Below are 24,095 nucleotides of genomic sequence, written 5' to 3' on the forward strand. Positions count from 1 at the left end.
ATGCTGAGCTCATCTGAATGTCCTGATACCCCAGGGCTTGCAGCTGCCCTCACAACTCCCCAGCTATACGGATTTCATATGAAATCCAAGGGGGGACCTTTCTTACTTGTTTATTTATTTTCCTCTGTCTAGGTACTTTTTACAATCCATTAAATTATTAAGAGGCAGTGGAATCTAATGATTTTCAAATTTACTTTTAGCTGTATAATACTTTCACAAACCAAAACTGTAGATTTCAAGTACATAAAGCAATAAGAACGGGGCTGCTCTGGTTGAAAGGAATGCAGATGAGAAACACAGTCCAATCTATCCATGCATCCACCATGCAATACATATTTGTTTAGCAACTAGTGTGTACCAGCCACTGTGGTAGGTCCTGGTAATATAACATAGGAGAAACCCACAGATCTTATATTCTAGTAAGGAGAAAGAAAGAGATGAAGGTAGGAAGGGTAAAAATCAACCACTACAACAAGTAAGAGCTAATGTTTATTGCTTGCTTCATAGGAGGAACACCACACAGATTAATTCACTCCACTCTCTCGATGTGAGACAGATGCTATTATTTTCATTTTACAGATGAGGGAATGGCGGCACAGGGAGGCGGTGGGGAACGCAGAGATAGCAGCAAAGCCACAGTCTGGTGAAGTGGAAGACAAGAGACAAGCATTCTCTGGCAGGACGGAGTGGTTAACATATGGATGCTGCTGCCAAGAGATGGGGGAAGTGAGAACAGAAAAACGGCCACTGCATTTGGTGACACAGAGGCCACTGCTGATCTTGAAAAGAGTAGCATCAGTGGCATGGTGCGGATGGAAACAGTTCATAACAGGTGGCGAGAAAGCAAGGAAAACTCTTCCTAGACAATCCTTTTCAGAAATTAAATAGAATGGCAAGAAAAGAGGCTAGAGGACCACGGCTGAAAGCTGATGTAGGATCAAAGTGAGGCTCTTTGTTCAGAAGAAGCATAACCTTGGGTGTCACTTAAAAATAAATAATCAGCAATTTTACAGTACTGTAGCTGCCCATTTGCTTGTCCTCTCCCAAGAGGCTGCAGACCCCATGGCATAGGGAGTATATCTTGTTCACTGTTTTTTTCTGACCTATCACCTATCACAGTGACTTGAATATACTAAGTCACTCAATAGATATTTCTTGAAAAAAATCAGCCATTAATAAAATATATGATAAAAATTGGAGGCAGGAGAGGCTTAGTTTTTCTCTGAAAAATTGCTTGCAACTAAGAACAGGATTTTCTCTAGGCATAGCATAGTAGGCCCTGAAGACCTGCTGCTGCTGGATGGCCAGGCCTGGCATGGGCGCTGAGCCATCGCTTCCCTACCTGCAGTAGTCCCTCAGTCACCTGGTCACTGCGGGCTGGTCTTTTTGCTACTTGGTGAAGTCAGGTGATTAAGAGTTCTGGGATCTCATCTGAGCTCTGTTGAGGAATTGCTGCTACCTATTCTATTTTTAAATTCGAAAAATAATATGATCCTACAATCTAATTCTTTCGTATAATTACCGAAACCAAATCAAAGCTCCAAGGAGATTATTTACTGCAAAGCAATGACGCTCCAGGGTGCCTTCAGGCAAACTCCAACACAGCAATCTATTCACCCTACAGTATTTGGGGAACAGTAGGCTCTCTCCTTCCCCCTTTTAAAAGCAAATGAACAATTTCACTATCCATCAATCCCATAACAGAGGCCAGCAAAACATAAGTAGCTACTTGTAGCACATTCCCTTAAAAGGTTCTACACAGATGTTGATTTTCCTGAAAAAACAAACCAAACAAATCTCAGCCTGGACATTGACTGGCTATTTGACTTGGCAGGTCTTCACTCTCTGCTCACAAGAAAGGACTGACTCCTACCGGTTCCAGGTTTCTTCTTTCTCTGTAAATTTGGCTGTAATTTAGTGAGTCCTAATGATTAGAAACAATTCTATTATTTTCAAGAATTGCTGCATCTCAGGAGGCCAGTTCTTCTATGAAGATCTAAGCTTGTGAATTTATATTCATGGCTAGAATATTATGAACCTGCTGGACAGGTGATTAATATACCAGACACAAGATTCCAGAGCAGGTATATATATGTGAATAAATATAATGATAATGCTAATAGTAGTTAACATTTATTGAGTGCTTATAGTGTGCCTGACTTTGAGCTAAGGTCTTTATCACAATATTTCATTTAATTTTGTAACAACCATATGGGATAAATGTCATTATCATCCCCATTTTTCAGTTGGTGAATTTGAGGCTTTTAGAGATTAAGTCATCCAAGGTCCCGGAGAGAGTAAAATGATGGAGGTAGAATTTGAAAACCTAACAGTTTGACACTAGTGCTCAACCTCTTTTATAAAATTCCACATCAGTGTTTATTGGTTTCATATTTAAATACTGGAAAGGACTTTTAGTTACCACTTCTTAGAAGTTCAGGTGAACAGGGTTGGAAGAGGAGGAGATGGGAACACTTAACTAAAATGAGGTTGAAAGGTAACCTCTGAATTTCAGCTGATGTGTTTTTCCCTGTTTCAATTACCAGGAATAATCAGGAGAGGGTTGTAAAATGCGTTTTAAAGTGCTCCTATGTGAAAATCACCTGGAGAAACTGTTTCATCAGCAAAAGGAACAAGATGCTGATGCTTCAAGTGAAGGACTTAAGTTCAGATTTTAGAGCCCCAGCTGCACTCTCACCATATCTCATCCCCTCTTTCTTTTGGGGCCACATGTCATGTGGGCTGTCTGAATAAGGGTTATGTCACCCACAACAGAGGACTGCACAGTCTGATACAGTTAGACCACTCCTGCCTTATTTGAATAGAATGTTTTCTTTTCTTTTTGTTTTTTACTTTATTTTCTTTGATATGGCATCCATTTTAAATCTTACATTTTGGCTATGGGCAACCTGGAAACAGCTGCGCAGACAAGGCAGGGAAGAGGAGAGTCCCTGCAGGTACACGCTTTGTTTCATGGCTGAATTGCTACCAAAACAGTCCTGGACACAGTGCCCTCAAATTATTTTTCTCTGAAACTGATTTTTCCAGTTAGTTCTGTACGTTAGTTACAGAGTCCTATATTATTTTCCCCATAGGGCTTTCCTGCTCATGATTCCCAAACAAACTGATAAAAACTCCATTTTCTCCACAGGAGTAGTTAAGTTGTTGAGGCTTTCTCTTACCATAATTACTTCCTGAAATATGCAGTGGTCAATTTTTCCTGAATATTTTTACATTAAATTTGGCACCCAAAACTTGGCCCTAGTATTTTCAGGTGGTAAAGCAGACTCCTGGTTCAAAAGAGCTGATTGGTTTCTATTACTTGCTTTCTGTATTGGCTTCTTATTGTTTCGATTTTAAAAAATCTCTCTCCCATTTAAAAATGTAGAACTCCATGTGAAAACTAGGATTTCTTATGTCCTGGAGAATATAGCAACATTTACTAAAAGAAATCACTATTTCATTCCTCAACTAAGAACTTCAGGAATTGGGGCAGGTAAGGAGAAAGGTCTTGGCAATGTCAGTTTGATGAGAAATGAATTAATTCGATTATTTTCGTGGTGTGGATCAATAGTGGTCGGCCTCCACAGAGGCCCCTGGCCTGAAGGCAGCTGGATAATCAATAGGCTCACACAGAGGCGGCTCTCCTCTCCAGAAGCCTCTCTCATCTTTTCTGGGCGGGCTCTTCACGCCTGTGTAATTCTAATTTATGTCAACTAGAAATCAAAGAAATTCCAAGAGGCTTTGGTCATAGGACATTAGGGTGGACCTTTCACAATCTATTTATGTCTGTTCCTTAAGTAATGTGGCCTCCACAGCCCTCCAGGCGCCTCTACTGGCCAAGGAGGAAAAAAAACCTCCCAGCAGAAGGGTAGCCATCTGCTCCGGGCCATGGCAGAGGCGTGGGGTTAGGTAAACCGAGGCACACTTTCTCCTTCCCATCTATAACTATGCAGGGACATAAGAACCAAGCATTTTAAGCAAAATGCTTTGCCAAGAGTGGCTCCCTCAATAACGCTCTTTAATGATACCCCAGACGCTGGCATTTTCAAATCAAATGAACAGTGTATAAAATTAGTTCTGCATGAAGTTAAAAAAAAATAGAAAGTGAAAGGGAGCTTTTAAAAGCTCCAGCATTTCTCCATCCAACTGCTTTTCACAAGGGTTTGGCATTTGAGAATTGCTACGTTTATGATGTTATTCACTGCTCATAATTCAGGCCTGCGTCTCCAAACTTCTGTATTAACACACACTGCAGAGGTTTCCACCACGACACTTTACCACCGAGGCCTCGCAAACTAGCCAGGCTGCCTCTGGTGAGGGCTGTTTTTTTCCGCCAGTGCCAGGCCATGGTGCCTCCTCCCTTCTCATCAACCTTGTCACCCCAAACATTTTTCATTAACCTTGAACACTGCATTTCCATTTGCCCTACAGCTTTCTCATGATTTTTTTTTTTTGGTCCTTTATAGTTTTGTTCTCCATCCAAACTGCCTTATAAGAAATGAAGAAAATATAATACAATTACAAGAAACAGATCTATAGAGAATCTAGAATTCACTGAAGTCACAAAAAACATTTCTATGACCAAAGCTTCTGTTTATGATTGCGGTAAACAGAGTGAACATACTGCTCTTATTAGAGAGTTCCGTTGATTACACAAGTATTTTTAACTAAATCACCAAATAAATGTGAGTTAAGCTGATAGGTGATTTCGGGTCAACTCTAATTCCCAAGGTCAAGTAAGCCTTTGAACAGTCTTTAAGAATATAAGCTCACCCCAATTCATCAAAGCCGTCTCACACAGCGTTTTCTTCTCTTGGTTCTTACAATGCACTAAAGTTTAGGAGATTAAGTGGCGTCAGCTTCAAAACCCTCTAACATGCTTATCCATCCAGCAATCAGAAAAGCTACTCAAACAGGGGCTTCTTAATGCACTTCCTGACTTTACAACTGCATGGGGAATGCTGCATTGTTGAATGACTAGAGGACTCCTCCCCAGGAATCACCAATGTTGCAGCCAAACATATTTACTGCAGTTTCACTTAGCCCTTGTTTGACAATCCAAGTACATGTTGCTTTCATCTGCAACGAATATGTTTAACTTTTCTCATTTGTTCTCTGCTAACTTACCAAGAGAGATGGGGGATGGGGGTCGTGGGGGGAAACACTGTTTTCCTACAACAAATACAATGCATTTTGTTATTCCTGCAATTCCTCAAAAGCTGAAATGAGGAAAAAAGCATCAGTTTGGTAAAGTATAGCCTCCAAATTGAATATAAGTGGCCCTCAATAAAACTGACTGTGAAAGAACATGCAACTAGAATGTTCTTTCTCAGAACCACAGGATCACAGAATACCAGTGCAAGGGTACACAGACTTCACAAACCACATCTCTCTCCAGTACAGGGATCCCACTGACGCCATTCCTGACCGAGGAGTTTATTGAGTAGATGTGGAGTTCCCTGCCTCCTCCATTGACGCCATGGGTGTGCAGAAACAGAGGAGAACTCCAATGGATTTTATTAGTGGTTAGCAGATTTGGTTAAGGTAGGGAGAAAAGTGGCAGGGCCAAATTAATTTTGTTCTTTAATGCTTTGCTGGCACAGATGATCACAGACTTCCAAGAGATGGTGTATCTTCTTCTCCATTCCCTAATCACAGTTTTTCTGTTTCCTGTTTCTATTCTTATTTTTCACCTTTATTTTTCTTGTTACTTTCTGTTTCCCTGAGTACTTGAACAGTCTTATCTTCAACTCACCCTTTTCTCCCACTGCAAATCTTTCTGCATCCATGTGCTGGAGTAGATGGTTAATAAATTCATTCCAAATACTGAGTGTCCTACGGAGGCATTAGTTTTCCATTGCAGAGGTGTGTAGAAAGTGTAATTACTGACATCTTTATATAAAAAATAATCTTAATTTTAAATTTAGTTGAGGAAAAAGCACAAAGGCAAAGCATTCTCTAATTTGAGTTTATTTTTTCCTTTCTTTTTAATTTTCTTTCAAAATTGAATAGCAGGCAATATAAATTTTTTTTTCTCATTGGGAAATTCCACTATCACAGCACAGGTTAATATAATGATATTGATGATAAGAATAATCAGTAACAGATCATTTTATATATAATAGACATTATTCTAAGTGCTTTACAGATGTTAACTCATTTACATGCTCATAATTCTACAAGATAGGTACTAGTACCCTCATTTTGCAAATGAGGAAACAAGCACTGAGAGGTTAGTAACTGCCCACGGTGACACAACTAGTAAGTGCAAAACCCAGATCTGAACCTGAACTCTGGCTCCGCAGACTATACCCTTGCTACTGATTTATTTTCTTTGCTACTCAAATCTTCCTTTGAATCTTGATGGTAACTTAAAATCTGGAGATGGATGGCATGATACAAAATCTGAAAACTGAATAGCTACTTTACATTTCCATCCAACTAAACCAACAAGCAGGCTTTTCTGTGCAAGCCTTTACTTGTGCTTTGTGTGTGGTTTGGAACTGTCTTCCATCCTCGCAGGGCCTCTCGTATTTGGCTCTGAGCTGCTTTAAGTCTGAGGAAGCCAGACAGCAAGGCTGGGTCCAGCATCTCCCTGGGCTGTGCTGCAGCAGGCTCTGACCAGACGGCATCGTGCTGGAGCCAATGGGTTCTCAGAGTGGCTCTCTGGTTAGAGAAAGGATTCAGAGGCAGCCCAGGGAAAGGGCTAAAACCCTCAGGGATATAGCCAATCTGAACAGTGTCTCTATTTAATTTTGGAGTAATTTGCATTTGGGTAGAAAATAACCCATTTCTTAACTAAAAATCAGCAAAATGCTGGTCAGCAAAAATGTCGGGAATAATGTTCTCCTGTAGTAACTGTAACATACAACTTCTACAGTGTATCTCTGAAGATGGAGCCGATCTTAACCATCTAAAGATTACAGATTAGAAATACGGCAATTTCTGAGAATCGCTGTGGACACCTATGCATGAATGCTTACATTTCGGTAGCTTTAGTTCGACAGCATTCACGTGGTAGCTTCTGCTGGAAGCTGAGGAGTTCTGCTGTCATTGATTCCTGTTTCTAGAGCACTCTGCCTATGGTAGACCCTTTAACTTGTCTTAAAAGAAGTCATTTTAAAGTGGCAGGGTTAGCAGCAGCATTAGGTTGGTTAGTAGAAAGATTTGTGGGAGACTTGCAAGCCCTGGGTCTCAGTGCTGTTGCTTAGTTACAAAGTAAGTCGCTTCCGGGCTGGGCTGAGAATATATAACAACATTTCTCTAAACATAACTAACTGGCAAAGGTCTAGTATAAGCTGGGATTCTAAAGTGTTTGGAGAAAAGAATTAGTCAATTCACAAAAAATGACAAAGGACACAAGGGCTTTGGGTCATACTTCATTTGCCCCCAGATTTGCTACATTTAGAAAATGCATGCCCTTTGAATGGCAAGTCTATTTAGTTTCACATTATTTTGCTAGATTTGTTCCTAATCACCATTTACAAAAGTAGCACACATGTGTAAATTAGTACAAGATGGCGGCACTTTCTGAGCAAGTATCTGAACTGGACCTTTTCTAAGGAAGCAGTCCCCGTGGCCAGAGAATGCCCCCTGGGTTGTGCCAGTAGCACTGGATACAGACTCCAAAGACCCGGCATTAAGTCTTGCCAGAGTATCCCTGGGCCACTGACTGGTCTTTCTGAGGCTCCATTTTCTCCACTTCACAATGCAAATAACTATTTCCTAGACTTGTTATAGGAAAAACATGGAATAAATAAAGACGGAAACATCTGTGGAGTGCCTGGTGTCTAGTATAGGTTTTTTTTTTTTTTGGTTTTTTGTTTGTTTGTTTGGGACACGGTCTTGCTCTGTCACCCAGGCTGGGGTGGTGTGGCGCAATCACGGCTCACTGCAACCTTGGCCTCTTGAGCTCAGGGATCCTCCCACCTTAGCTTCCCTAGTAGCTGGCACTACAGGTGTGTGGCACGATGCCTGGCTAATTTTTTTTTTTTTTTTTTGGTAGAGACAGGATGTTTTGCCATGTTGCCCAAGCTGGTCTCAAACTCCTGGGCTCGAGTGATCCTTCTGCCTTGGCCTCCCAATATGCTGGGATTACAGGTGTCAGTATAGATTTTTATTATCTCTTTTCTCAGTCTTCAAAGGGTCCCACATTAAATGCTGCACCATTTCCTAAACTCATGCTCACATCGCTGGTCAGCTCCACAGGCCTTCTGCCAGGACCTCTGGAATCACTTCTTATCATGTGCTAGGAGTGGCATCTGATGTATGGGGAGATGCAAATTCCCACATACCCCCTCACTGACCCTTTCTTGGTCCCGAATGGCCAGAATACATAGATGTTCAGTACCAAAATTACACACTTGTGAAAAACCAATTTGGCACTGTTCTTTCCACCTTTACTGTTGCTGGAAACTTGAAACACAGAATATAATTCTACGGTTAGACCCTGAAAATTGCAGTTTGTCATGTAACCTTTTACATTTTGGTCCATGGACTTATAAACAGGATGCCAAACTCTAAGTTGACTATATATATATGATTACTTTTTCTTTCTGCTTAAGCACAGAATTCATTATTAAGTGGGGAAATGCAAAGATAATCCCAGATTAGTTTACAAAAGCAGGCAAACAATGCATAGCTATAATTGTATATATACAAAATGTATATGTAATATAGAATATATGGGGGTGGGGATAGAGAAGGAGAGGATATGACATCAAGCTATTAACTATACTGATATGTAGAAAGCAAACAACTTGATAGTCAACTCTTACTTTATCACATCTCATCAGCCCCAAATATCTCAGAGACTTGCTGCTCTGTGCAATCAGGGTGGCTCCTTGGTCTGTAATTTCTTTACACCATCCAACATCCACAGTCTCTATTGTCATGCTGTACCGCCCAATGGCTATCAGTGCTGCAAGAAGGGACAGAGAGAAAGCATTAACGTTAGCAATGTAAGGGAGCTCTATCTTGTTATGACTATTCATCTCATTTCCTCACTAAATTTGTTCCTGAAATTTTGTGTGTAAATGAATGTTTTATAAACTACATTAAATTTGAAATGCTTTAGGAAAGCTTCCCTATGACAAACCCTTTTGCAAAGTGAATAATCATTCCATAATTTCCCTTTCATTGGACACAACCTTTTATCAGTTTTATTCATTACAAGGTTACCTGTGCTTTCAAACATTCAGCTCTGCAGAAGGAATACATTAAAATGAATTACAGATACAACGTTTAAGAAAACCCAAGTAATAATTTTACCCAAGATAACTTTAATTTTTTTTCAAGAAAAACCCATGTAAACACCGTTTTGAGGAGTGTTATACTGCATGTGAATGTCTTTACCAATTGGCATAATTTTTTCCATCTGCTTATGACCTATAAAATGTAAAAGTATAAAATATTTTTCACATTAGTGCTTCTTGGGACTGTTAGGAATTAAGTGTACATCATATATACAGCTGATTTTAACTGGTGCATGCTAGAGTTCAGTAAAGGGAATGCATTTGTTATGGTGAATTTTCTCATCCTATCAGAAGTCTTCCTTCTATTAACATATAAAATGAAGCCTGTCATCTGTAAACCATGAGAGTATCTGTAGTCTTCTCAGCTGTTTAGCATTGTACCACCACTAAAGTGTAGACTGTTATCCCACAATCTATTACATGCACTACTAATCACTGCAAAGCCCCACAGCCCATTACCACATCAGAGTGACCAGTTGGTGAATGTGGCTCTTTTCTACCGACTTTGATAGATGTGCCCACCTCTATATTTATGGAGCAGAAAAATACATTTCAATACTCCAGCACCAGTTTATGGTGCATTGGTTTGTGAATGAAAACCCTGAAAACAGTGCCACAAATATCAAAAAGAAAAGAGAAATGGTTTTCTGATAATTTCCTCATTCTAAGATAGCATAAGTTGATTTCTGTGACAATAAAGGTGAATGATAGCTCCCAAAATGTGTTGACTAGATGGATGGAGTTAAGTACTCATGTTAACAAATGTTTACTTCTACAGCTCACAGAAGAGAATATCTGGAAAAGTCTTTCTTTGCTAATTACCTCAGTATTTTTTTTTTTTTTTACTAGAAAACTCATGTCTGTGCATTCTAATAGGAAAGCACTCCCAAGGAGCCAGATATTTAATGTTTATACAAACAGCAATCATGATCCCAGTATTTTCCAGTGAAAATACAATAGAGAGAATTTTTTTTAAAAAGTTCTTTATGTACCAGTTTGTTAATGTTTTCATCTTTGTGCATGCTGTTTTGATATTTAAAATTTTCCAAGGGATTTGGGGATTTGCCAACTACTAAAAGTTTGCAGAAATGGTCTGAATACTATTTTTGTGTAGAAAGAGCAACATCCCAGGTTAATTTTGGTATCTCTGACCTAAGAAAATTGTTCTCCCTGGTACCATCATAACTTTAATTGGTTATGATATCCTGAAGATCTGCTAAGAAAAATGAAGTAGGGGATACATAAAATAAATCCCTTTTAATACAAAGTGCTCAAACTATAATTTCCAAAGATGACAAAGCACCATTTGCAGGATGGCTTGAGGTTGGTAGATTTTGTGAAGTTGTTTCATTGAGGTCTGAAGCTAGAACATGAAAGCCCGGTACTATGCAGAAAAGCCCTGACTATCACAGCCTGCTTTATAAGCAGATAAAGCGTCAATAGCTATTGATTCTGGGTGGTAAAATTACTGATGTTTGGAGGCTTTTCTTCTGACTTAGCACTATTTACTGAAGTTAGAATGAAACTTTATTATTTCTTAACGTATTTGTTTATTTAATAACCACCTCATGAGCTCTAGAGCATTTTTGCCAACATTTATTGACTACACTCCATGTGCCAGGCCCTTGGCTAAGAATTTCAGGTGCATTATCTGATTTATTACTAACTGTAACCCCGTTAAGTCTTACTGTTATTTCCACTTTTATAATCAGGAAATGGAGTCACAGAGAGACTGAATTACTTTCCTAGTGTCACAAGATAGTAAGTTGGGGAGTGGATTTTAAGTTGGGAGCCAGCTCCCAGCAGAACCATGGGGCAAGGCACCTGGAAGTTCTCACAGGCCATGCCACCAGTGGTAGAACTGCAGTGTGACATGCTGGGCCTATGCTGGTTACTAGGAATGTAAGATTCATGGAGCTCAGAGGCCAGTTGAGTGAAGGTGGGGGGTGGGTGTGAGGTGGGGTAGAAATGAGGAACAGCTCAGTAAACAGTCACAATCCAAGGCTCACCCCCTATCGCTTCCCTTTTCCAACTCCTTACCTTTCAGATCTCAGGTCAAAGGTCAACTTCTCAGAACTGATCACCCTAGCATTTTATTGCTATTGGGAATGTTATTATTTGTTTACTTCTTTGTGGCCCACTCCCTCAGTAGAATGACAGCTCCTATTCACTGCTGTGTGCCCAGCACCCAACACATGCCTCATACAGAGGAGGTTCTTAAAAATATCCATTAAATACAGCAACGACTATAACAGAGGCATGCTAAGGGGGCATAAGAGCCCCCTCATGCTTCAGGGAAATGGAAATATGTCAGAAGCCCTCACAGAACAGTTGAGTTAGGTCTTGAAGGATGAGTAAGGGTTTTCCAGGTAAACAAAAGAACAAGGATAGGTATGTTGGGCAAAGGAAACAGCATGTGTGAAAGTAGAGAGATGAGAAAGGACAAGTGAGCTGCAGGTATGCTACGTGGCTGAAGTAAAAACAAGTACAAGAAAGTGGGAAGACTCATTTCAGAGAGACTTATTCAGTGATTAATGGGGTGGTATAAGAGACACAGAGTAACAAAACCAAGCAGAGTCCTTAATGTGATGAAGTTTATAGTCTAGCAGAAGAGACAGATGTGAAACAAATAAACATAAAAGTAAACATAACTCTAAATTGTTAAAAGTGCTCTGAAGGAAATGGACTGACCACTGTAGGATAGAATAACATTTAGCTGGGGGCTTCAGGGAGGGTCTCTCTGATAAAGTTACTCTTAATTCTTCCAACAGCTCTGCAGAACAATAACCATTTCAGAGGTAAGAAAACAGAGGTTCAATAGCTCATCAAGGCCCAAAATCTAATAAAGTGGCAGAACTGGCATGCAAACTAAGGCTGTTTGGTCATTTGGCCAGTGCTTATTCTGTTACAGCAGCAGCACCTAGGGTGGGAGTAGAGCTCTGCACATGGTCAGAATGGATCTGGCCTGAGGGAATCTTCTGATTCCAAAATATACAGCACGTAATTTGCCTCTCTCTGACTATCTCATGTCCTTGGACAGTTTTTCATTGTTGTTTCACAGCTAGCTATAAAACCTGTAGTGTGGTCTAGTCTCAAGTTCGGTTCTAGCCCTACTACCTAGCAGATATTTGACACTGGGATCACGTTTAACTTTTCTGAGTCTCAGTGTCCTTACCTGGACAATGGGGAGGTTGACTGTATGCCCTGTCTACTTCATGAGGTTGGTTTGTGGCTCAAGTGAGGTAATAGATGTAAGGGACTTTGCACTACATAAATGTCGTAATTTATTTGATATTTCCCCAATCCATTCTACAGTTGAGTAGTTGCTATAAAATGAAAAGACTTGAAAGAATTTTGAAAAATAAAAAACTCTGGGCAAATGATAGCATTATATAAATACTTAGTCATTATGTCACTGCTAGAGTTCTTGAACTGCCTACTCTCTATCAGTGATCATAAAATTCTAGTCTGCACCTGGGCTGATAGGGCTGTAAATGTAATGTATCATTACTACCTTCATTAGAGGCTGTTGACACATTACAATGGTATTTATTGAACCTTGAAAAGGAATAAATTATGCAAGACTAATTCCTAACTCCAATGCAATTTTAATATACTTTTTAATGTGCTAAGTGCAACTAATGAAGAAAGTTAAATTTTAAAAAAGGTACACAAATTAAAAGCTGTAGTTCAGTAACTTGTGTGTTGATGAAGGATATACATTAACCCTCTAATAGTCATCCCCACAGGCATACAAATGACAGAGTGATTAAAAGACTTAAGCACACATGCACTTAATTTTGACCAAGAAATTCCATTTCTAGGATTCTACTCAGACAATATACCTCTAATAGTACAAAATTACTTCAATATATACAAGTTTATTTATTGGAGCACTGATTGTAATTGCAAAATAATAGTAACAGCCTAAATATCCATAAATAGGAGAGTGGTCGAATAACTATGCTATATCCACACAACTGAATAATCCTATGCCACTCTAAAAATATGAATAAGGAAAATCCCTAGGAATTAATTTGGAATGATTTCCAAATCATTAAGTAAAACAAAAGCAGAGGCCAAAAGAGTTTATATGATGTGCTACCACCCTTCATAAAAAGCATAAGGGAATATAATAAAATACATATTAATGTGCTCATCTGTGCACAAGTAACAGGAGAAGCATAAACCAGAAACCACAAAATACTGTGTGGCTATAAAGGTTGGTAAAAAATAAAGAAGCAGGCATGAGATGTGGGGGTGGGGTTGTGAGGAAGAAGAGATAGAAGAGATACTTCTTGTAATAGCTCTTTTTTATATAACTTCGACTCTCTGAACCATAGTAATGCTTTACACACTTCTCAAAGTAAAAAAAAAAAAAAAATGTGTAAGAATCCAAAGAGGAATACAAAGAGTAACAAATGAACTCAAATAAACAGCATAACCCAGATGAATAATACAACTATGGCAAAGGGGATAGGAATTAAAAATGAATTTAAGTCACTTTGGAAACATGATCTTGACTGTATATTACAAGAGGAAAACCAAAAAGAATTGTGAGCAAACAAATACTATACTATAGTAAGTAAATTTATTTGTCACAAGAGTATGAGTTAGGAATTTAGTAACTACTCTGTGTAATCTAGGATTGCAAATAATGACAGCTAGGGTTTTCACTCTTAGAGAAAGAAGTTACAAATAAGAAAATAGGAGAGGCACACACATACACAGATACATAGGTAGCTATAGAAGTAAGTGATAAGTACTGTGTATGTGTATTCCTGGTTTAGTGTACATATATATATTTCCTAGCTCTTTCTGCTGGGAGGGACTGGGGGCAATGGCACCCTAGCAGCACTCAGATCTTTATTTCCAAATATCATTCCCCAGTGAAAGGAATCAGAGCTTTGTAGAGAAATGGCTGATTTCAGGACTGGAGCAGGGAAGGTACAAGATGAGTCTGGAACATCTAGTGATGTCAGAAAAAGAAGAGCTTTTAAAAGAATGGGGGCATTTCAAAAGGACACAGGATCCAATTAGAAGAAGCTGCCAGTGATCAAAGCTGGAACAATCTGAACATCAAAATAAATAATGATAGTATGGATTATAGTTCATAAAATAAGTATCCACAAGTCCATACTGATACAAATAGTCAGATAAACATATTAACATCATATGTACTCCCTGATGACTTCTACAATATTATTGCCAAGATGAATAATTTCAATGTACTTATAAGAAAACACCACACAAATCCAAAATGAAAAACATTCTATGAATTAATTAACTAGTACTCATCAAAAGGGTCAAAGTAATGAAATAAAAAAAAAAAAAAGGACAGGGAACTGTTGCAAATTGGAAGAAACTAGGATGACATGACAATTAAACACGATGTGGGGTTCTGGGTTGGATCCTGGAAGAGACAAATCAGGGAAAACTAGTTAAATTTAAATAAGACTTGTAGTTCACTTAATTGTTTCATGTTAATTTCATGGCTTTGATAATTGTATTGTGGTTATAGAGGTTGTTAAAGTTAAAGGTAGCTGGGTGAAGAGTTATATGTAAACTCTACTATTTTTGCAACTTTTCTGTAATTCGAAAATGATTTCAAAACAAGGAGTAAAAAAAGTATGGACAAGCTAACAATAATAACAAGTGAATGAATTAAGTAGAGGACTAAAATTTTCTAAGTGTGACAACATTTTCACAATGGAACATCGGATATATAAATGTGAGGACTAAAAATACATTTCCTCCTCATAGAAGGAAGATTAGTCATACAAGTACATTAACAAGCGACCTGCATGTGCCACTTTGTCCTTTCCAGTTCTATCTTCTGCTATGGATCTATGTACCTATAATAAAATCAGAAGAAAAGCCCTAGTGCTTGAAAGAATTAGGGTTAAAATTTAACAGTAGGATTAACATCTTTCATGTAATACTTCGATAAAAGCCATTTGCAAAGAAATTTCTTGGCACGGTTACAAAGAGATAAATATGAAACGTGCTCTTCTTTGTAGAAGCCACAGAAGCTCCAAAAACAAAGAAATGACACTTTCAGAACCATTTGTTGCGTTGATGGTCCCTGTGAAGGCTCCCTCCACCCCGCAGGGACTACAGGGATGATTCCTAACTCAGGCTGCTCAGGAGAATCACAGGTGCCTATTCAAAGTACAAATACCTGAGTCCCACCCCTGGAGAATCTGATTCAGGAGAAGCTATAAAAGTTTCTGTGATCCTGATATGCAGCTAGGGCTGAGAACCACTGGAAGACAATAACCTACAGCTTGGGCAAAGTCAGTCAAGTGAAAACAAAAGAGCTTCCTTTTAAGGATATAAATAGCTAATGTGTTCTGACACTTTAAAACAATTTGGTCTCTTAAACGGTAGTTACTTTTGTATATAATCCAATACTTTTAAATCTCTTTACTTCTAATTTATGTCCTTTCCATCCACTTTTGTACATTATTATATTCTTCCTATTTTCTATAGTAAACTGCACACTGACCACACTCTAAAACATTTTTCCAGATCGTTCTTTTTTTGCAACATTTTGTAAACATTTTCCTTTTCTTCGTTGTACTTATTTTATATTTCTAATGTAGCACTTACCAGAGTTTGTTTCATGTTAAAATTATTTATCAATATGTCTGTCTTCCCCATTAGATTGTAAAATCCTTGAAGCAGTGAATAAGGAGTGTGTTTTATCTAGGACCTCTGAATGTCTGAAAATCAAGTGTCACTCATTTTTCATAGTTTTAATTAACTTTCTGGAAGCATAACTAACTGTAGAAAGTTGCACATGTCTGAAGGGTACACCTTGATGAATTTTAGCAAAGTTCACACAGCTGTGTGACAGTTTCTAGGCTGAGAAACAGAGCAAGTCCAGCACGCCTGCGGTCTTTCACCCCCACTTTAGTCACTTCTATTCTCCCAACAAGGATAATCATGATCTTGACTTCCAATCACACACATTACCATTCCTGTTTTGAACTTGATACAGAGTCAAACACCAAACATTCTTCTGGGTTTTTAGCTGCCCATTACGCATGTGAGATCCATCCACGTTGCTATGTATACTGGTAGTGTTATTCATTTCTCAATGCTGTATAATATTTCATTCTGCTGATGGACATCTGGGTGGATTCCGCCTTGTGGCTATTACAGATAACGCTGCTGTGAACATTCGCATACATGTCTTTGTGTGGACATATGTTTTCATTTCACTTGGGTAATTACCTATGAGTGGAATTTGTGGGTCACATGGTAAGTGTATGTTTAACTTTATAAAAAACTGCTAAAGTGTTTTCCCAAAGTGGCTGTACCATTTCACATTGCCACCAGTATGTATGCAAGGTTCCAGTTTCCCTTGCATTCTTGGTACTTGATAATGTGTCTCTCTTGAATTACAGCTGTTCCAGTGAGTAGGTAGTAGTACCTTCTCGTGGGTTTTAATTTCCATTTCCCTAAAGATTAATGGTATTGTATTACCTTTATCATGGCGTCATACTTTAAAATAATTCTAGCAGAGTGCCTCTACCCTTATAATACTTAGTAGATATCTATTAAATTAAATTAATGATGGGAAGGCACATAATTTTTCTGTTATTAGACTACAGCAAAGAATACCTTTCTAAACACCAGATAATTTCCCATGTAATCTGAAGACATGAAGCTTAAGTAAATTCAGGGAAAAATAAGGTTATAGAAAATGTTGCAAATGCTCAATTGTTTGTGAAAATTTTAAAGATGGTGGAGTATTTTTTATTTAGAAACTTTGAATCTCTGAAAATCAAGTGGAAAAACACAAATAATAAAAATGATTGCCCATCAACGGTGGATAACATTAGAGACTAAAAATTTGAATTGTGCTAGCATTTTCAAGCAGCTGCATGCAGGGGCATTCGTTTTATATAACTCTGCTTATTGAATTCAGAATAGCAACACTCAGGTATTGTCTGACTCACAAAGGGAGCAAGCTGGCTGTGGCCCTTGACCTTTCTGGGTAGAGGCTCTCCTGCCCTGTAACTCCTGAAACAGTAATGCAAGATTTATTTATAGGTTGCATCTGCTTTCCTTCCTATGAGATGAACAAGTTGGTGAAAAAGTCAGTTCAAGTGAAGAATTTTTTAAACAAATGTGTTTTAAGCATCAGCAGCAAGGGTAATAAGCATTTACCCATTGTCCCTTATTTATTTTTATTTTGAAAACAGAAAGACACAAATTTGATTGAGTATGTAGAAATGATTCCTATTATGTGACTTCCAAAAATGTCATAAACAAGGGGCATATTTAGAACCTATATTTAACAGGAACCTGATCCACTGCTCTGGTTTTCAGTGGTGCAGTATTTGGTGGGAACCAACCCTTTTAGTAGAATGTTAGGTTCCCCTGACAATCCCCTATTAAATTTTAAAATTAAAGATGAGGAAGAAAAAGAACCTTACAACTCTAACATTAGCTGAGAACCTAAAGTCCCTGGTTCAATGATTCTTTTTTATTCCAGCCTGCATAAATACATATATTACTCATCAAAGAATTATGCATCCTTTTCAAAATCCTGACATTACATTAAATGAATTCTGAGTTTAAATATGTTAGTTTGCAGAGATGGAAAAGTACATTAGTGTCTCTGTCATATATCCGCCTTGTCCAGCTCTCTAAACTGAGTTTTTCAGACCACTGTAAAGACAGAGTATCAGTTTTAAGCAGGTCTCAGATTTAAAAAAAATTGAAGCCGGGCATGGTGGTTCATGCCTGCAATCCCTGTACTTTGGGGGGCCAAGGCAGGCAGATTGCTTAAGGCCTGTAGTTCGAGACCAGCCTGGGCAACATGGCAAAACTTCGTCTCTACAAAAAATAAAAAAGAAATAAGCTGGGTATGGTGATGTACACCTGTGGTCCCAACTATTGGGGAGGCTGAGGCGGGAGGATTGCTTGGGCCTGGGAGGTGGAGGTTGCATTAAGCCAAGATCACGCCACTATACTCCAGCCTGGGAGACAGAGTGAAATCTTGTCTTAAGAAAAAAAAAAAAATTGTCTGACCTAGTGTGCATCGAGTAGGATGCAATTTCAGTGAACGCCACTTATAAGACATGAAGGTTGGTGAAAACACACGTGTTGTCAGACTGACCAATAAACATTGTAAAAGTATTCTGATAGTGATAGTGAAGCAAAGGAAACTGGAGGAAAAGGGAAGAACATGGGGGATAATGGCAGAGTGAATAGATTATCTTTTCTTTTATTCGACAAATACAAATTGAGTACCCACTATGTGTCAGGTAAATGTTTCAGTGGTTGGGGATAAAAAGATCAAATTCCTGGTCTTGTGGAGCTTGTATTCTGGATACAAATAAGTAAGCAGAATATATAATTTGTCAGATGGCAATAATTCTTTGGAGAAAAATAAAGCAGGGACCAGGATGAGAGTGTTGAGGTTTTAATGAAGTCTGCTAGGGAAGGCCTCACAAAGAAAGTGACATTTGACCACAACCTGAAGTGCTGGGGTAGTAAGCCATAAAGATATCTACGGGAAAGGCTTTCCATGCAGAGAAAACCCAGTGCCAAGGCCATGAGGTAGGAAGACTGCTGGCTTGTTCCAAAACGATGGAGTGCCATTAAGATGAGATCAGGGAGTTAATGGAAAAGAGGATGGAAAAATAACCTCGTAGGCCATTTTTAACAATATTGGCTTTCACTCTAAATAAAATGGGAATTGACCGAAATGTTTGGGGCACAGGAGTGATATAATTTAAGTTAAATTTTCAACGAATTGCTCCAGCTTCTGGGTTGAGAACAGACTGTAAGGAGGTAAGAACAGAAGCAGGAAGACCAATAAGGAGGCCATTGCAATTATCCAAGCAAGAAGTGATAATGGATTGGCCTAGGGCTGCATAATAGAGATGGAGAGAAGGGGTTGAATTTTGAATCGATTTTAAAGATAGGACCAACAGCATATGCTCATAGATTGAATGTGGAGTGAGAAAAAGAGGACTCAAGGATGTAAAAAGAAAAAAAAATTTCTTGGCTCTTAGATTTTGAAGGAAATTTCTTACATGGAATTTTACATAGTTGCTCTTTGTGTCCTTGTATGTCTAAGTGTCCTTGGATTGGTAGGAATACACTGATTTCTTCTACTGGATATAAACTCCACTGAGGGGGCAAAGACCACTCTTATTAATCTTTGCATCATCATTGTCTAGATGAGTCTTTCTTATTATGCAATATCTATTTGTTTAAATAGAGATACTGTTTAACTTACAATGGGGTTATGTCCCAATAAACCCATCATAAGTTTAAAATATCGTAAGTTGAAAGTGCATTTAATATACCCAATCTACAGAACATCATAACTTAGCCTAGCCCACCTTAAATGTGCTCAGTCACTTACATCGGCCTACAGTTGGGCAAAATCATCTAACACAAAGCCCATTTTATAATAAAGTTATTGAATATCTCATATAATTTATTGAATACTATACTGAAAGGAAAAAACAAAATGGTTGTATGAGAACTCTAAGTACCATCTCTGCCGAATGTGTATTGCTTTGACACCATCATAAAATTGAACAATCATAACTGAAACCAATGTAATCTAGGGACTGTGTATGTGTACATATTAGTTATTACAATTATAAGCACTTGGGGAAAAATCAGAAAGGGGTCTTGTTCATCGGTCTAGAGTTCACACTTATTCTTTTATTCTAAAAGTATTTATTGGGTAGCTACAAATATGTCAACCACTGTGATGACTGTGTCACTGAGATGTCTTTGCTAGGGGGAGATTATAGGTAATACATATTTTTCCTTACATGTTTGTGTATTTTAAATTTTTCAACATTATGCATGCTTTATTTTTACAAGGTAAAAAGAAAAACATTTTTAAAAGGCTTCTACTGAATAGATCACTTAATTTTTCCAGAGTAAAACTGAGAACTTGACATTTCCTACAGTGAGTTTTCTCTCTAATCCAGTGCTCCCCAAGGCAAACAAACCTACTTACTGGTGCCAAAATCCAACACCTAAAATCATGTAAAATTATGTGGGGAAAAAAAGTATAAAGCTATTTACAAACTAAAACTAAACACAGAAAATGTAGCACAATTGTTTCTCCCTAACTGCAACCAGTACAGTTGGAACTCAGAGGCGGTTGTCTGGAATGTGGATTAGCGTAGATATTTGCAATGATTTTTGCTATGGGCATTTCTTCCATAAGAAAGGCAAAGGCAATAAAAATATGAAATTCAAAACATTTCCAGTTTTGATAGTTTAGGAGAGAACTAGATTAGAATACAGCAAATAATAATTTTTCTATATTGTTTTTGATTTTCTCTATTATCTTCCTATCAATGGCCCCTTCCATTCCCAGTTTGCTGTCTAATATACCTGTCTATCTCTCAAGTCCAGCAATTATTTCAATCCAAAACTCCAGCAATGGGACTTGCGGGTATCATTGTCAGGGTTAGGAACTAATGAAAAAGTAGGGGACACAATCAAAGGAATGGAAAGTAGAAAAAGAAAGCACAAGAGGGAGTAACAAAACAGGGAGGGAAAGGAAACATTGAGAGAAAAAAGTTGAGGTGCATAGAATAAGCAGGATGGATGATACAGAAGGGAGAGACCCGGTTCTGGATCTGCTCATCTGGGAGCTTAAACCATGCACACAAGCACACTGCTCACATGTGCACACACACACATATATATATACACCAATATCACACACATTTATCCATAGGCCTTAACCCACAGGCAGATTTAGCATGAAGCTAATGAAGGTTGAGCTTCAGGGTTTATCACTTACATGGACCTATACATTAGAAGGTCCTAGAAGTGTATTCACATGGTAATATGTTTTGGAAAGTCTGTAAAAACAAGATAGTGTTGTATTCTTTTTCTTACAGAGCGCTTTCATATTGTATATAATCCCCAGGCACTACAAAATCCTGAATCTGTCCCTGACCCAACCAACAATATTCTGATTCCAGTGGGTTTGAGGATAAAGGCTGTCTTTTTTTTTTTTTTCTTTTTCCTTAAATGTCACCAAGTGATTTTGATACATAGCTAGCTTCGGAAATCACTGACGAAGGACTACAGACTGATCAGTTTAATGAGTCTCTGACACCTAGGTGGTATTTCTTTCTGGAGTTTTGCCACCATTGATTGCGACATAAACCATATAACACTATGCAGTTTGGAAAAAGCTGACAATTGGCAACATTTACTTCCACACTGCAGTGATGAATCACATAACCCTCTGTGCCGAGTAATTAACTATCCATTTGTATGTACTGGCTGTAGCGATATAGTTCTTTCCAACGAGGAAGGAAGGGAATTTGGACATAACATTAACAGTTGTTAATACCAAGCAAATAGAGTAAATTGGATTTATTAAAAAGAGTATGTGTGTGGATTTTTCCCTAGGAGTTGATATAATTTGTCTAGCTTTCTAATTATAGCTGGGACAGAAAATGGCTGAACCCAAAGACCTCTCACGGTATCTAATAAACTTTTACTTACAGGGAGAACATTTCTTGGGTAGGAGAATGACAAATAATTTACTAAGCTTTTCCTGAAAGATAGCTAAAGGTGTTTCACCTATATCCAGCTGATGAATTAGCTTTAGCTAATAATCAGTGTCATGAGACAGGGAAGAAGCAGCCTGTAATTACTTTGAAAGGAATGAAGGAACAGATCTGATAAAGAAACTAAATCAGCTAATTCCTCTAGTGGCATACTGAGTGGGAGAAAAGCTTACTTTACTGCAAGTTTTAAAGTGAGGCAAAGATGGGGGACATCAGTGGTTTTTACCTGCCTGGCATCAATTCTCATTTTCTCACAAGAAACTCTCAATTTTCCTTTCCATAGGATGCCATTTAGGGCATATGATCCAAGATTCCCTGCCTTCTTTAGGCCAGGGGTAGGCATGTGTCCCAAATCTGACTAACCATTCTCAGTTGCAAATAATCTGAATCCTGCCTGCAATGACTTAAGAAGAAAACCATCTGGAGCTGATCCACCCTGGGGGACATTATATATAAATCTTACTCTTACAGATAATTATACATGTGTGGAGATTTACACATAAATCTCATTCATATATATAATTACACATGCTTTTAAAAATGTATTTGTTTTTACATAAATTTAATCAAAATAGAATTGCAACTATAAGAATCACAGATTTTCAGCTATTTCTTTACCATAAAATACAATAATTTTAAAAATAATTTACATCAATTGATACAAAATTTTATGGAACCTTTAATAATTTGGAGTCATTTAAAAAACTATGCACTTTAAATTCAGATAGAATCTATTAGGAATCAGTTCTAGGAAAGATGAGAAAACTGGCAAGCACTTGTCCCTTTTCCCTCTTCCTCCTTTTTGTTAGCTATATTATTATTTTTACATTGTCAGGTTTTAATGTTTCTGTCTTCTCTCGTAACCACAATTCTCATGGTTGTTTTCCTCTGGTTCTATACTTAGCATATGATTATCCACAATTTTTTAAAGTTCTTGAGATCTTTATGGTGATTAATCTCTGGTGGCTAGATACCACCTTTATGCATTTTTTTTTTTTTTAAAGAAAGATTCATCATATATTCCCTAAGTTCTTGTATGCTTGAGGAAGACTGGTACCCTCATGCTTGGGGAAGAACAACATGGCTAAATACTGAATTTTGGGATCATCCTTAATTTTACCTTCGAGGCTTTATAGATAGGTGCATCAGTTTGCTGTGAAGAAGCCTAAGTCTAACATGGTTTCTTACCCTTCTTATGTATCTAGCTTTTAATGTCTGAAGCTATATTCTTCCTTTGTATCTTAGGTCAATACCTTTATCAGGACATGTTTTCATTGTTCTGTAGCAATTTATTTAACTGGAACTTCACAGGCTCTTTTAATTTTTATAGATTCAAAACCCTTTAGACACAAGATCCACAAACGTCACTCCTGTTCTGTTGGTCTCACTTCACTCCCCATCCCCACTTTTCTGCAAATGGTGCTCTCAAATAAAATGCAAGTTAATAGGACTGTAAGTGATCCTATGTGTATTCCTTTCAGATTGTTTCTTCTTTGATTGACGGGTTGGTTATCTGTCGGGAATACGGGAAAGTGATTAATGAGCTAGAGCTGTCTGTGTGTCCAGTGTTGCTACCAACACACTTGTCCTCTCAGGTTTCTATGTTCAAGAGGTTACATGGTATTAATAACAATGATTTAGGTCGTTTTTGTGTTGAATTCTGGCACTTTCTCTCTGTCATCCTCTTGCCCCCTTCACTTCTGGCAATCTCCTCCATTTGGAGGCAGGGTGACAGACAATGTAGATGGCTCATCAACATGGTCTGTCCATTGGAACCCTCTTTCTTGACATTTTTGGAATGTGAAACTGGGACTCTTCAAAGACATTCCCACCTCTTCAGGGACTGGTATACTACTGGAGATTCATGACTGTAACAAAAGAATTGCTGGATGTGCCTTTCTGGATGGGGATACTCACTTTCATGTTAACCAGAAGTATTCTGCATCATTATTTTGTTTAAGAATTATGAAGTTAAAGAGGGTCAATAATGTTGAGAAATACATTATGCAAAGAACTACTAAACTTTAGGTTAATTTGACTAATATATGTTGTATGATTACTTCAAGCAAAATAACAAAGGAGATTTAAAAAAAAGATGAGTAAAAGAAAGTCCTTGTCTTCACTTTCAGTGTGGCAGGATAATAAATAAAATAGAAGATATTTATATTATTATGACTGTGCAAGTACTGTTCACTGCAGAGCCAATTAGAAGGTGAGTATTGTGAGCATCCACTTAAAACACTGTGACACTAATCAT

At 38.0% G+C, this 24,095-nt stretch overlaps 1 protein-coding gene across 4 annotated transcripts in view; it reads right to left on the minus strand.

Annotated features, from left to right (window-relative positions):
• FBXL17 (F-box and leucine rich repeat protein 17) overlaps positions 1–24,095 on the minus strand; it is a 529,799-nt gene that overhangs the window by 13,592 nt on the left and 492,112 nt on the right. For 3 of the 4 annotated variants that reach the window (XM_023212253.3, XM_023212254.2, XM_031935438.1), the window contains one exon: positions 8,781–8,923. In XM_023212253.3, the coding sequence (XP_023068021.3) occupies positions 8,781–8,923 (143 nt within the window). Of the gene's footprint in view, positions 1–5,987; positions 8,924–24,095 lie in introns of those variants that run through there. The other variant, XM_023212252.3, reaches the window with a different exon arrangement.

This window comes from Piliocolobus tephrosceles, chromosome 4, assembly GCF_002776525.5.
Source record: "Piliocolobus tephrosceles isolate RC106 chromosome 4, ASM277652v3, whole genome shotgun sequence".
Lineage (NCBI taxonomy): Eukaryota > Metazoa > Chordata > Mammalia > Primates > Cercopithecidae > Piliocolobus > Piliocolobus tephrosceles.